At 52.2% G+C, this 14,531-nt stretch overlaps 6 protein-coding genes across 6 annotated transcripts; 3 read left to right on the top strand and 3 right to left on the bottom strand.

The window, feature by feature from the left end:
- Positions 1-254: 254 nt before the first annotated feature.
- Positions 255-3,745, bottom strand: J4E78_002925 (uncharacterized protein; the record flags this gene model as incomplete). The annotated part of the gene is made up of 3 exons (XM_049363569.1): positions 255-333; positions 387-3,423; positions 3,472-3,745. 3 exons carry the CDS (start codon positions 3,743-3,745, stop codon positions 255-257), a joined length of 3,390 nt encoding a protein of 1,129 aa, XP_049224234.1.
- Positions 3,746-4,030: 285 nt separating this feature from the next.
- J4E78_002924 (uncharacterized protein) lies at positions 4,031-5,235 on the top strand (the record flags this gene model as incomplete). The annotated part of the gene is made up of 2 exons (XM_049363568.1): positions 4,031-4,191; positions 4,242-5,235. The coding sequence occupies 2 exons, from the start codon at positions 4,031-4,033 to the stop codon at positions 5,233-5,235; spliced, it is 1,155 nt and encodes a 384-aa protein (XP_049224233.1).
- A 2,150-nt stretch (positions 5,236-7,385) lies between these two features.
- On the top strand, positions 7,386-8,096 carry J4E78_002923 (uncharacterized protein; the record flags this gene model as incomplete). Its single annotated transcript, XM_049363567.1, has 1 exon — positions 7,386-8,096. The coding sequence occupies one exon, from the start codon at positions 7,386-7,388 to the stop codon at positions 8,094-8,096; it is 711 nt and encodes a 236-aa protein (XP_049224232.1).
- Positions 8,097-8,703: 607 nt separating this feature from the next.
- Positions 8,704-9,552, top strand: J4E78_002922 (uncharacterized protein; the record flags this gene model as incomplete). The annotated part of the gene is made up of 1 exon (XM_049363566.1): positions 8,704-9,552. The coding sequence occupies one exon, from the start codon at positions 8,704-8,706 to the stop codon at positions 9,550-9,552; it is 849 nt and encodes a 282-aa protein (XP_049224231.1).
- Positions 9,553-9,645: 93 nt separating this feature from the next.
- On the bottom strand, positions 9,646-11,400 carry J4E78_002921 (uncharacterized protein; the record flags this gene model as incomplete). The annotated part of the gene is made up of 4 exons (XM_049363565.1): positions 9,646-10,801; positions 10,848-10,948; positions 11,002-11,217; positions 11,392-11,400. 4 exons carry the CDS (start codon positions 11,398-11,400, stop codon positions 9,646-9,648), a joined length of 1,482 nt encoding a protein of 493 aa, XP_049224230.1.
- A 737-nt stretch (positions 11,401-12,137) lies between these two features.
- On the bottom strand, positions 12,138-14,133 carry J4E78_002920 (uncharacterized protein; the record flags this gene model as incomplete). Its single annotated transcript, XM_049363564.1, has 3 exons — positions 12,138-13,781; positions 13,831-14,076; positions 14,125-14,133. The coding sequence occupies 3 exons, from the start codon at positions 14,131-14,133 to the stop codon at positions 12,138-12,140; spliced, it is 1,899 nt and encodes a 632-aa protein (XP_049224229.1).
- Positions 14,134-14,531: the final 398 nt, after the last annotated feature.

Here is a 14,531-nt window from a genome sequence, read left to right as displayed (position 1 = left end):
TCATCTTGATGTGTTGTGGCAGTCGCTGATGGTCGTGGCAGGCGTGGCCGGGAGGGTTGCGGGAGCTTTGGGAAGGCACGATGAGGCAGGAGCGCGGAAGTCGACCACTTCGTACCACACGATCGTCTAGCGACGGAGATACTATGCAGTCATGGATTCCTGTTCTATGTCGTAGGCCTACTCAAAAAGGGTATAATCGCATATAATCATCCACTTACTCTATACCCTGCAAACAGCCGCCAGGCCACTCACATCTAACTCAACAGCTCCTTGATATCCTCAATCCTCTGCACTCTCTTCTCCTCATCACTCATCATACCCAGCGAACTCGCACTGCAACACGTTAGCACCCACCCTTCACAATTAGCAACACGCGTTACACTTACATAAACTTCTTCCTCTCCTGTATCCTAAGCATCTTCTCCTCGATACTCCCCTCCACACAAAATCTTATGACCTTAACCTCCCTCTCCTGACCCATACGGTGCACACGGTCGATAGCCTGGGCCTCAACAGCAAAACTCCACCATGGGTCCATCATGAAGACTTTGTTTGCACACGTCAGGTTCAGGCCTACACCACCTGCTCTCAGACTGAGGAGCAGGACGTATGGTTTGGGTGAAGTGGTGAACTCGGTGAGGATCTGGGCGCGTACTTTCTGGCTAATGGAGCCGTCGAAGCGGAGGAAGGGGATGTGGTCGCGGGTTAGAGCTGGTTCGATGAGGTCGAGGAAGGATGTGAATTGGGAGAAGACGACTGTTTTCGCGCCCTTTTCTTCTTTGCGTGTCTTTTTGAGATGGCCTAGGAGGGCTTGAGTTTTCGCGGAGCCGGTGACGCCGATGCGACGAAGGCTGATGCGCGGTGTTTGTGTTGAAGTAGGCGGTGCGTCGGCGGATCGAAAAGCGTGGTTGTCTTCGTCACCGGGGGCGTGGTCATGCCGGATGACTTCGAAGACATCGCGCGCGTTGATGGGTTCGCGGCAGTTCCAACAGCGTGGTATCTCGTTTTTGTCACGCTGATGGGCTATGTAACTTAGCAAGCACTCCTTGCAGGCTGAGTGCCAACAGCCGGTGACTGCTTGCTCGATCATGGGTTCTTCGGAGCAGATTGGACACTCGGCCGCGGATTCGTCTTGTATCTGTTTCAAGACATGTGCGCCGAACCTATTGACATCTTGATCACCTTCTGCAGTGAAACGTTCAATCAGAGAGGAGAGATCCATATCATCCGCCAGTCCATTTGCAAGATCCGATGCCAACGAGGCATCTTCTTCATCGGCGACAAGGTTGCGATTGCGTGTCAGTACAGGATGACAGCATGATTGCCGTAGTCGTAGAATTTGCGCGAAGATGGTTGTGTACGACTTCATCAGTGTGCCGGCTTCTGCATTAGCATTGACCAGACTTTTTGCGCGCAGAAATATGTGGTCGTACACATCCCGCTCGTCTTGTGACAGCACAATCTTCTCGACTTCGATCGTCCGTGGGGGCAGTGGTACCAGAGCTTCACCGTCAGGTGTCTTCATGTCCTTCGTTCGACGAAGCACCAGTGGCTCTAGCACCGTCTGTACTACATTCAAGGCACGTACAAAGTCGCCTGATTCAAAGGGAACGGTAATGAATGTCTTCCAGAATGAGAAGTTCGCCCATGGCTCGACCTTGAGGAAGCGGACTAGACTGAACAGGTCTTCCAAGCGGTTGACGATCGGTGTTCCTGTAAGCGCCCATCGATGTTTTGCACTGAGCTCGTAACATGCTTTGGCCGTTTTGGACTGCCGATTCTTGATGTAGTGCGCTTCGTCGAGGATGATGCGGAAGTATTCGAGCGAGAAGATGCCACCATGCGAGCCACGGTTCCCCTCTTGAGCAACCACCTGGTTGTACTCTGATAGAACTGTGCCGTAGCTCGTGATGATAACGTTGGGCGCATTGGCTCCGTTTGATGCGCAACATAGCTTCTGAAGGTTTACAGCCTTCTCCGAGCCATAGTAGAGCATGGCCTTCAGTGTTCCTTCTTTGGACGCCTTTTCAGCTTCGCTGTGCCATTGTGCCAGCAATGACATGGGTGCTATGACGAGTGTGGTGTATGGCGCAGGCTCAACTTCGGCACTGAGCTTTTGCAACCGGGGAAGAGCTTTCCGCGTCGCCAACGCATCCTCGTCAACTTCTGTTCTATTTGTATGGATCAAGCTGAGCATCTCGATAGTCTTACCCAGACCCATCTCATCAGCGAGTATACCGCCAAGGCAATTCTGCTCTTGTTTCGGGAACTCAAGCGAGAGCTCGCCAGAGTAGGGATTGACGTAGAACATGGTCTGATCTTCGATGGTCGGTATTGGCTGATTGTCTGCGTCGTGAGTTGGCCACTGGTACTCCTCCCACAAGGGATGCATCGAGGTCTCCTTGTCCTCTATCCACTCATTCCGTTCTTTGCTGACCATCCAAAAGAGCGCCTGCTTCTGATACTTGCGCAAGTCCATGCGGAAGGTGCTTGCTGGCTCCATGGTTGGGGTGTCGAAGTCAAAAGACTGCGCCTTCTTGTACAGTGAGTCCAGTTGATCCTGCTCCAGCTCTTCTCCTTCTTCGGCTTCGTCGGGTGGCGGGGAGGATGTGGGATTGGTAGACGTCGCAGGCGTGGAGGATGTTCCGTTCTTCGGCTTCGGCTTATCGCCTTTCTTCTCCTCACTCTCTGCTGCCTGTAATAGACCTTGTCGCTTGTGCTTCGCCGTCTCTTCATTTTCGCGGGTCGGTTGGAGGTTGATGTTATCGAACAGCTTCACAAGACCGACTTGCCGTAGCCGAAGGTCTCGCTCGTCGGACGATTCCTTCTCTTCGAACAGATTGATCTCTCGGTTGTTGTCCGGTTTGGCAAATTTACGCGAATCGAATGCTGCGCGAACGAAAAAGGCTCGTAGCTGTAGGTATATAGTATCGCCTGTGCGTATTTTGTCGGGTGTGTATACAACAGAGCCGTCGAAAGAGCACACTTTCTGATCGAGGAGCACGGATACCCATGCTGCTGAATCGTTGTCCAACCTGCCGACTTCAGCACCACGCTCATTCATGAACCTGACTACGATATCCGGTTTCGAGAGTTTGATGACCTTCTTTGCCTTGTTGAGTTTAGGTTGTGGCTTGGTGCGCTCGATCCGTATCTTTTCGTCGTGCTTCAGCTGAGATCCGCTCTTGGTGGCAAAGCCTACGACGCCAAAAGAGCCAATGTAGCGCTTACTGGGCATCTCTCGCAGTATCGTGGGTGTAGAGGTGCCTGAACCTGGTGTGGACGCATTCGATATTTCGGATTCGGTTCGATTGAGGGTTTTCGCTATCGTCATCTGAATCGGCTGCCGACCGGATTTGAAGACGGGTGCGGGGGATGGTGAGGGCATCTTGCTCCATGAGCCGTCCAAGTAGAGGTTAATTGCTACACGTTGTTAGCCATGCAACTACAACCTCACACTTACTGGCATACCTCGTTCTACGTTGCTTCCACTGACGTCTTTCAGCTTCTGCAATACCGTGGTAGAGAGCTCTCCAACAACGGCCTGGAGCATTCCGACATCGAAACTCCCAAAATCGGTCTCTTCGTCGTTGCCATTGCTTTCGTCTGGTGGTTCTGCGGCGTGTAGTGGCGGCGACGATGGGGGAGGTTCGATGGGTTTCGACGGCGGCTGAGTAGGGGAGGAGTCTTCTATGAAGAATCGGCGCTTCTTGACGGGTCTCTCGTCTGGGTGTGGTGACTCCATCGTGTTGTGTTGTGCGTGTTGGTGTTGCGCTTTCCTCGCATGCACCCAATTCGTCCAGTCGCGTCGACGCGCTTTCACGTGGCGACTGCGGGTGATCGACGTAATAGCGTCATACAACCCACCAGTCGCCGTGCACTCTTTGTGCCTTACGAGCAATTGCGCCTCCCCCAGATTGCGCAAACACATGCATCTTCTAGGGCTGTAGATCGATTTTGTTTCATTCTCTGCTCGATTCCCATGCATCTTCGCTCTGTACAGTAGTTTTCGTCTTCTCAAAAGTTTTCAATGCCGCCTCCGAGGCTCCGCATAGCTCCTGTCCGGCGCATACACACCTATCCAAGACCACGACGGAGGCAATTTCACACCTCGCCACGACTGCAAAATGCTGCTCGCCCTTCAGAAGATGAGATTGCACGCGCACGTGCTTACTGCGCGAATCTAGTCAGGTAGCTTCATAACGGCAACTCTCTTCTGTCGCACACTGACGAAACGGCAGAACATATGATGCGCCCTCACATGTCCTTCAAACCTTCATACCGCAATCCTCCCGAGATGCCTACCTCGCGATCCGCGCCTTCAACGTCGATGTCGCCCGCGTCGCCGACACTACCAGCACACCCACAATTGGCATGATGCGCATGCAATTCTGGAGAGATACCGTCACGAAAGCATTGGCTGGCACACCTCCGAAAGAGCCAGTCGCCATACTGCTAGCACAAGCAGCTGAGGATCTGCACGAGCGATCTGGTGGGAAGGCGCGACTGAGCAAGAACTGGTTCCACCGCATCATCAACACTAGAGAACAATATTTAGGGAATCCACCGTATCCCACGTTGAGTGCACTGGAAAGCTATGCGGAGAATACATACTCGACCATGTTGTATCTGACGCTGTCAGCGCTGCCCCAGGCCTCGCTCACTACCGACCACATCGCATCGCACATCGGCAAGGCCATGGGCATCGCAGCCGTACTGCGAGGCATCCCGCTCATCGCATTCCCCCCACAACAGCCACTAGGCACTAGCAACTCCATGACCGGGCAGTCTGGACCCACACAAGGCGCCGTACTCCTCCCACTCGACGTAATGGCCGAAGCCAACGTCCGCGAAGAAGACGTCTTCCGCCAAGGCGCTTCCGCCCCCGGTCTCCGCGACGCCATCTTCACCGTCGCGACACGCGCAAATGACCACCTCATCACCGCCCGCGAGATGCTGTCTAAGCTGCGATCCGAAGGCACACTCGGCCACGACTTCGAACACCAGAATGAGGAGGAACATCAGTACAGCGCACAGCAGATGAACACAGGGCAGGAGGCACAACTAGCGGAGGTCGAACAGGCATTCGGTGTCTTTATGCCGAGCATAGCGACGCAATCTTGGCTGGATAGATTACAAGGGGTGGACTTTGATATCTTTGATGCGAATCTGAGGAAGGTCGACTGGAAGCTACCCATGAAAGCATATTGGGCGTATAGCCGGCGGAAGATATAATGTTCAGAAAGAATGAAGCATTTACCGATGTACTTCTCAAGGCTGCAAGGTGCTCCAAGCGATGATGCTGATCATGGCTAAGTACAGATCTTAATCAGAAGTCGACCAGCGCCATAGTGACGGAAAGGCTGATTTTTGGTTTTCCCTCGTTTTGAGAACGACGTGGAGAGAAGAAGGTCTGGTGACAATCCACCTGTTTAAATACCCATCCAGGACCCTCATCGCAGAGGAGCCGCCAGCCTGATCGGAAATTTGCGAGGACGACATCACAACGCTGGGCGATCTTTTCGGATCACAGCCCAATTCTTTGCACAGAAGCTCATGTTTCTCGCCATCATGTCTTTGTTGAACGGCTTCACATAAGTGTAAAGAGGTATGGTTTTTGATTTCGCATTGACTTTCGTGCCAGTCGACGGGTCGCGGCAACACATGTGGTCGACATTGTTGTGTTTCGATGAGTGAGGCCATGCCATACACGATGTTGACGGTCTCAGTCATGGGGTAAAAGCCGAACCAGAGCAGGACAGACACTCATGTTGACATGCTCACAGACTTTTGGAAGCAAAATGCTGGAAGTTGGCTTTCGGCGGAAGAGCGGAGGCAGTGCTCATGTACAAGATCCAACGTAGTTTTGGGAGGCAAAGGCAGTGCTCATGTTCCTGATCCACGTACTTTTGGGAAGCGAGGGCCGAACACATGAGTGCGCCCTTTCTTAATTTAGAGTAAAAGAGAAGAAGAAAGGACTTGAGTAGTAACTAGGTGCACGGAAGGCGAGGTTTATATATGCCAGGAACCAGAGGTGGATACTCAGCGCAGCATATCGCGGGACCAACTCATTTTCGGTTTTTGATGTGCGCTCATGTGCTCTTGTTGCTCAGACAAAACATAGGCAGTGCATCCAGATTTTTTGAAAGTCTCCAGGGCTCAGCGCGCAGAACAACATGTCCAAGACGTGGTTTCGTTTTGATATTCTGTTCCGAGTGAGAATGGAAGATGCAAGGCAGAGAGGACATGTCTTCTAGCAGTTTTGGTGGTAAAGACTCAGAAGTTATTCTTTACGCAAAAGCGGGGACAATGCTCATGGGTCCTTTACCGCTCCTTTCTGGACAGAGAAGGGCGGACACATCCCATGTTGGCATGACTTTTTTTGGAGAACAAAGTCGATGGGGAGAGGAGTTGAGGCACAAGAAGGCGAGCGGAAGTCGAGATTTATATATTCGATCAACTGGAGGCGGGCTAAGGCGCGGCATAGCAGACTGGCATTTGCATTCTGCTCATGGTTTCTCGCATCTTCTTTTCGCGCGGACAAAACATTATTGCATATCAAGTCCACTTTGAAAAGCCCGGCGCCGAGAACAACATGTAAGTCGTTGGGTTGATTTTTGGAATTTGGTAGGAAGCGACAATGGAAGATGGAAGGGAGGGTGAGTTCGAGGCTGCGAAGACTTATATACTGGGTTGTATAGCGAGCTACCCCCAATGCAGCTGTGGTCGGCTATAGCGCAACTGCACATGGTATAATGGGGATGTTGTTTTGAACAAAGCATATTCCTATGTTTTTTGGAGAGTTTCAAGAGCAGAAGTTTTAAAGTAAGAGTAGAAGAGTAACGATGATGATGTTACACACCTCTATTTCTCGCCGCAGATACGTAGTGGAGGTAGAGCCCGACGTAGTGCGGCCGGTCATGCGCAATAAGATGTAAGATTGGAAGATGACCGCGACCATGACAACGTCGCTTCTGTTCGCAAGTGAGAACCTACACAGGCGGTATGCATGCGTTACGCGCGTAAAGTCAAAGCAAACTATTGATTCGGATGAATGACACGGAAAGCGAGGATTGGAGCCCCGCCCTTTCGTATCCGATTTGGTTAGTCTACGCATCCTGCGTGTCATTGTCCAGGAGGATATCATGTCGCAAGTCCGTCATTTTGGTAGTAGGATATTCTGACATTCATTCTCAGAATTTTGATTGTGTCTGTCGCACGTACGGTGGTCGAAGATGGCGTCAAATGTGTGTGCCCTCAGTCGCAGCCCCTTGGCCTTCGCAAGCTAACAACCACAGCCAAACGCATCGATAACCTGGGCGGCATCTCAGAAAGAAGATGCGTCCAAAGTTGGGTTTCTGGACTTACCGCGCGAACTTCGCGACATGATCTACGAGTTCGCGTTCCGGATCAAAGGCGCGGTTCTCGTCTACTCGCGCGACCCCTTCGCAGTTCGGCCGGTGATGAGAGTGCTGAACATCCGACATGGCGGCGAAGGTCCGATTGAACCACAACCCTTATGCAGCGGCCAGATCCCCGTAGCACTCATAAGGACGTGTCGACAGCTGCGCGCAGAAAGCAGCCCTGTTTTCTACGGGTCGAACTTTTTTTCTTTCTGGGCGCTGGGCAACGTCGACGTGGGTTCCGCCAATCGGTATTTGGTACGGCACATTGTGACTGAAGCAAGTCCTCGCGGCATCTTCGACAAGTCTCTCGAGCACGTCAGCTATTGCTGGAAGAGGAGGTTTTGGCCTGAGATATTGCGTAGCAGCGAGGCTATATTGGAGCACTTCCCATACCTAGACACGCTGACGTACTCACTGAAGCCACCGCGTGAGGAGGTTTGGAAACCTGCTTTCTTTGATGTGGCCAACAAAACTAGAGAGCAGCGTGTCGATCTGGTTGCTAGTTGGATGGGTCAAATGTGTCCTTGGGAGAACGAGCGACTGCGTCGGATTGTGCATCTCGAGATGGTGCCTTCGCCTGGGCTCTCGAGAGATGAATATGCGGGTTCGCGGTTCGTTCTCGAAGACGAAGACGTTTGGGACTACACCGAGTTCGTGAATGCATTCGAGCGGATGAAGATGTCGATGTAATTAGATAGGCGGAGAAGCATATCGATTATATAAAAGCAATATGAGCATTCTGTGGGTGGCCACGTTAGCAGAACCATCGTTCGGTGCAGGATGACGGAAGGAGGCATGATCGTGTGAGCCTTGCCTTTTCCGCCACATCTATCTCATTTCTTGAGCCCTTGGCACGATGTGTGCTTTTCTCCACACGATGCAAGCAGAAACTTGAAGTTTGGTACCGGCATCCCTACGAACTGGTGGCTCAACTGGTAAGCGACGAGGCTAGATCGCCGGCCGATTCCGGCAACTACACCCAAGCCGCAGATGTCAAGCACGGCATCAAGAAAACGCCATTCCGCGCTCAGATCTCACAAAAAAAGATCCAATTGTCATCGACATGTTTCTCCGACCAGCGCGCACCTGCACACGGTCACTCCACACATCAACCCGCGCAATCACGGCCCGGCCGTCCATAAACCCACCAAACGACGCTTTCCGAAACCGGCAAAACCTAGTTCCCAAATTTTCGACAAAACAGTCATCATTGCAATTGAGCAGCAGGCGATTCATAGCAACCTCCGTACCGCGACTTCAACAACTCGGCTCCAAAGAACGGATTTCAACATCCAAAATGGCAGGCGACGATCACTACCTCACGCTCTCATGCCCGGATAAGGCTGGCATTGTGTACGCCGTCACGGGTCTACTGGCCAAGGAAAACCTCACCATTCTCGATCTCCAGCAATTCTCCGACCCAGACTCCAAGAAGTTCTTTATGCGTGTGCATTTCGGCCATGCAGCAGATGTGTCCGCGCTGCAAGAAAGCATGAAGAAGCTCGCTTCCGAAATGAGCATGACATACCAGATCCAACGGGTAGACTCCAAGCCCAAGGTCCTCATCATGGTATCCAAAATCGGACACTGCCTCAACGACCTGTTGTTCCGCGTCAAGTCCGGTCAACTTAAAGTCGAAGTCCCGATTATTGTGTCCAACCACCCTGAGTTTGCCGAGCTGGCAAAGAACAACGGCATTGAATTTCATCACCTTCCTGTAACCAAGGACACCAAGGAGAAGCAGGAGACGCAGATTCTGGATCTCATCAAGCAACATAACATCGATCTTGTTGTTCTGGCGCGCTACATGCAGGTCCTCTCACCGCGCCTGTGCACGGAGATGTCGGGCAAGATTATCAACATTCATCACTCTTTCTTGCCTTCGTTCAAGGGCGCGAAACCTTACCACCAGGCCTACGAGCGTGGTGTCAAGATCATCGGTGCGACCGCACATTTCGTCACAGCGGATCTGGACGAGGGACCGATCATTGAACAGCGCGTTGCTAGGGTCGACCATGCCTTGAGCCCCAAGGAGTTGGTCGAGGAGGGCAGCAACGTCGAGAGCCAGGTTTTGGCAGCGGCAGTCAAGTGGTGGAGCGAGAAGAGGGTGTTTTTGAACGGTCAAAAGACTGTTGTGTTCAACTAAAGCGTGCCATCAAAAGTCGACGAAAAGCAATGTAAATATACACATGTGTCATGAAAAGCGTCTGAGAATTAATCTACAACGGATTGCGCACGCTCACCACTTCACGCGCAGGCCTTCGAAACTTCTCGGCATAGGTGGAAAGTCAGCAGACAGGCCATCTTCGCCAATGTACTTCTCCTTGAGTAGCAGGCAGGTCGAGCACAGGCGCTCCCCTATTGAGTGCTCACCGAGCCAGATCCGGCCTTGAGCACTGTAAAGCAAAGTCGCTATATCGGTGAACATGTTTGATGTAGGATTGTTTTGGAGGTCGGTATCGTTGAAAGCGTGCGGCTGGGCGTCGAAGAACTCCTCATCCAATTGCGTATAATCGTTGGTATCCTCCGTTTGAAGCATTCCGGTATAGTCCTGAAGCTCTTCTGAAATCGTCGAGTCTTTATGAATCGTGTGGCAGACACAGTTCGAGTTGTGACCGGACTTAACGCATTCTGTGACGGCTATGCGCGCAGGTTCGACCAGTCCGCCAGCAAATGGACCATAGTCGTCTCCGCAGTGAGTGCATGCAGTTCTTGATGACTTTTCAGCGCCGTGAGGGATATCCGTGGACTGAGTCAGCACACGGACGAAGGTCCTTCGTGTCATGCTCATTTGGCGTAGACAGTCATCGAGCTCTTCGCGCATGTACACTTTCAACTGCTCAATGCAGTCCAACACTGCGTTACACCAAGCTGAGTAGATACTAGGCAGTGCCTTCAGGTATTCCTTATGTGTGAGGACGTCCTCCATCCAATCAAAGCCCCTCATTTGCAGAAACGAGCCGGCGTTCACTGCCATTGGTAGGACCACTCGACCGATTACACGTAGAGCAAGCCAAGAGCCCATAGCATGTAGGTGTCTCTTGCTGATGTCCAGACGCTCTTCGCTAGAAAGACTGAGAATGTGCTCGAGGTAGTTGTTGTGATGCGCATGGTTGAGAACAGATCTCATGGCGTGTTGCAGGGCGGACCAAGCAGTGCGCACGCTAAATTCGACGTATTGTTCATTCACGGTAAGGTGAAGTAGCCATGTAATACTGTTTCGCGAAATAGGAACTCGTTCTCTCGCATACGCTCTCTTGAGCCAGTCGTGTACAGTCCAGCCATCACTGTCGGCGTCGGCGATGTCAATGCATTCGCAGAAGAGTCTGAGCATCGCGATCTTGATATCAGCGTGCTCATCGGTACAAAATGCGACGAAAAGCGATATGGGCGATCTAGTTTCGTTAGCAGCGGTACCGTCAGTCGACACTGGGGACCTACAAGATCGCATCAGAAGGTCCTTCATACACCAGTGCAGACTTGTCTGCCCCTCCCTTAATCAACAAAGCGCAAAGCTCGACGTGACCTGCTGCGGCGGCAAACTGGCCAAGTCAGCATCCTTGATTGAGTTCTCCACACAGGAGTAGCGTCTTACGTGCAGTGGCTTCCATCCTTTGGGGCTCGTGTCTACTACGCTTGCCATTCCCTTCTCCAGAAGCGTTTCGACAGCACGGGTCTGACCGGTGCGACAGAGCTCGAAGATGAGTGAGTCATCGGGAACCGGGCAGGTTACTGTTATGTTACAGTTAAAGAGCCAGCTGCGCCCCCCGGATGCCACGACAGCTTCGAGGCCGCTCTGAATGCCCATGTACTGTTGCCATCTTGTCGGGTATAATATCAGCGACCTAAAGGCTTCAGTAAGTTGGAAAGCCACAGATATGACAGCGATGCCTGGATGCTATTAGTAGGAGATGACGAAAACGTTCATCGAAAGTACCATTTGCCGCGACCGAAAGTCCTTCCATTGTCTGTGCAGCCTGATTACTGATTGCATGGCAAGAGCAGTCGGATTGGGGCTTATATTCCAGTGAGCCTACCTAGGTACTGCGGCACAGCAGATGGGCGAGGTTCACTCTCGTCTCAGCATTGCTGCGCCAATGCATGTTCAATAATTCCCCTGCAGGTCGCCTCGTGCTTTACCTCCGCAAACTCCGCGCTGAGCATGCCTTTGAGCCTTGCGCATGGTCATAGCTGGGAAACCGGGAGACAGCATCGAACAACAATGTGCGCGGCAGATTGACGCGCTTGTGTGAGTAACAGCCATGACAGTTGCCCATTACCTTGTTTTTCTCTGGTTGTAATATCAGCAAACTTCAATACTCTACAAGACCTGCCCATAAGCTCGAGACGATTTCGATGTTCGGGCGACAGTTCGTCAACGGTGCTCGGGGAGGCTGGGTCGATCGACGCTTCCGCCCCCACACTATCCACTTGTGGATTCAGCCGTCACGTAACGGGTGTCGAGGCTGACGCGTTCCAGGGAGCTCTAGAAGACGAGATCGCATACAATAGGTTGGAGCGTCGCGTGTCGCAAACTTTGATAAGATAGATGAAGGAGAGCTGAGTGGGTGGAGGCACGGAAAGGACCAGGGCGCTAGCGACAAGAGCGGCACGTGGGCAGCCACCCGCATCTGTTGGCAGCCATGCAAGACGTTGCGCTGATATTTCCCGATAGATTGGGAGAAGGAAAAGGTATTAATTCTTATCCATGCTTCCAAGTTACATAGGTGTCTATTCATCCTCCGTCTTCGGCTTCAATGATGTATTTCCATGACGTCTCTTCGTCAACCCCGCATACGGCGCTCCTCTAACAATAGGTGCGATTTCCGAAGCAACGCCAAAAGCACAGTGATTCACACTCTGGAAGTCACCAATCCCCTGATATCCATGTTCCCTCATGTACTCTGGATCGTTGCTATTTGCAAGAACACCAAACTTGAGTCTAGTGTGCATCAACTCCAGTGGAAAAGGGTCATTGCCCAAACACGCGCCGCGGCTGATGTCGTCTAGGGTGGTATTTCGTGTGGTAACCAGGATGCGAGAAAAGCCAGTCGAGAACGTCGTACCATCTTGCCAGATAGTGAAAGCGCCAAACAGGAGAATGAGGAGTGTGATAAAGACAACTGGCGCGTAACATTGCCAGAGCCGTTCGGGGACGTAGACGAATGAGGATTGGAGTCGCGAGCGGTTCACTGTGAGCTGTTCTTCGGCGACTGCTAACATCTCTGGCGCTGATAGCAATGACAGAACCATGTCTGAGTAGAAGGTCTCGATCTCATTCGTCAGGTTTTGCTTAGGCTCGCTGTTCTTCTGGACTAGCCGTGTCTTTGTGACATCAGAATAGACTTGTGCATAGTATGGTCCGGGTAATGGCGGTTCGAGATCGACGTGCCCACGAAGAAAGTTCCTGAACATGTCGCCGACAGCATGGTATGCGGCCGTTTTCTTGTAAAGGCCCACGTCGCTCCGAGGGCTGATGTATTTTTCCGCTGGTCCCGAATCGAGGGTGTAGTTGATCTTGCCGTCGACTCCCCGGGGAAAGCTGGTGTTTAGAATGGGCCTCTGCGGTTCTAGCTTGACCGTGGAATTGAAGAAGGGTTCAGTGAAGTTCCAGCTGACTGTATACTTAGTCTCCATATGTATGCAGCGCATGATTCGCGCATCATAGCGATGTGTCCAATTCTTTGCAAGAGGGTGGTCTTCCGCGAGCTTTACTGTGGAATTGAACGCATAGCCAATCCAGAGCGCAGGTTCTGACTTGAAGACACCCAGGTCGACTGGAATTTCACCATCAGGTATACCACCCGAACCTTTGCGGAAGTTGTCGGCTTGCGGGCGGGCATATTCGCCCTCGTCGACATCGGCGTAGTAAACGAAGCGTCCTCGCGGTGCCAAAATGCTCATGTTGAAGGGTGCACCCAATTCCGTTAGTCTCTCATCGTCATCTGCACCACTTGCTATTTCTTCGCATTGGTAGCTCGGCCCAACAAAGCTTTGTTCGTACGTGCAATTGTACCGCCCTCCACAAGCGTCTTGCCGAGCATCTTGCCTGATGTTGGGACGGTCCACGTTGCTATAAGCCAGCAGAAGAGCGACACGTCTTAACTCCGCCGAGGGCTGATCGTAATAGTCAAACCACCCTGGTGTAGCCCCCGATAAATCCGTAGTATTGTAATACATCATCGATCTCTTGTTGCTTCCGTCGGCCAACTTCACCGGATGCCGCCAGTCTTTCGTGGACTCCATCGAGAAGTTCAGCGTGGGAACGTTGAGATCGATTGTCTCGCTGTCGAGATAGGTTCCGAAGGTAAGCGCACCGGGCGAGAAGATGATTGTTGCCAACGGGACCAGCCAGATGACCTGCAAGCCAGCAACCTTAATTAGTGATGTATCCTAGACAGTTCTTACAGGACTGTTTACTCACCAAGGCAATAGCGCACAGGACCGGTGCACTAGAAAGGGCTTCCCAATTTCCGAAAATCGATGGATCTTCAGTAGCGCCAAAGATCTGGTCGATAGACAGTACGGTGAAAGCTCGGTTCCTAAACGCCCTCCACATGCGCTGACGAAAGACCAGAACCACACATCCGCCAAAAGCAAGCTTCGATAGGTAGGCAAGTGCGCGCCCATACAGAACCCAGCGAAACTTCTTGTCCTCGTCCTCTTCTCGCTGGTGGTGCAAGAAAGTATACAAGAGGTGTTGAAGAAGCGCAAACACTATGCCCATGATGAAAGCAAACACCATGAGGGCCGGCCCACGCCAGTTTACTCGCCATTGAGTTGACTGCGTCGCTCGGTGTGCTATCAACCTCTCGGTCATAGGATCTGTTCGTGCTCTCGAGATACCCGATCCAAAGGAATACAGCGTATCGGGTGTTCTGGAGTATGGTGGTCGTGGCCCTGGAGAGTAGGTCGGAGGAGAAAAAGCGCCAGGCTTCGTATTAGGCGTATCCTGCCGCCAATACGTAGAGCTTGGTGATTTGGGTGATGGCATGGGCTCCATTTGGATACCTAGGCCTGGGTCGTTGACGTTTTCGCTGTATCTCGATGGCGTCTCGCGCCTGCTGTCGGTGGACTCGTCGCTTGTTCGCGAAGGTAAAGAGGCATAATCTGGTCGGAATATGC

The sequence above is a fragment of the Alternaria triticimaculans genome, assembly GCF_023758025.1.
Source record: "Alternaria triticimaculans strain BMP 0046 chromosome Unknown scaffold_3, whole genome shotgun sequence".
Taxonomy (NCBI): domain Eukaryota; kingdom Fungi; phylum Ascomycota; class Dothideomycetes; order Pleosporales; family Pleosporaceae; genus Alternaria; species Alternaria triticimaculans.
The sequence above is the reverse complement of the archived record's forward strand: the minus strand, read 5'-3'. Positions and strand labels throughout refer to the sequence as shown.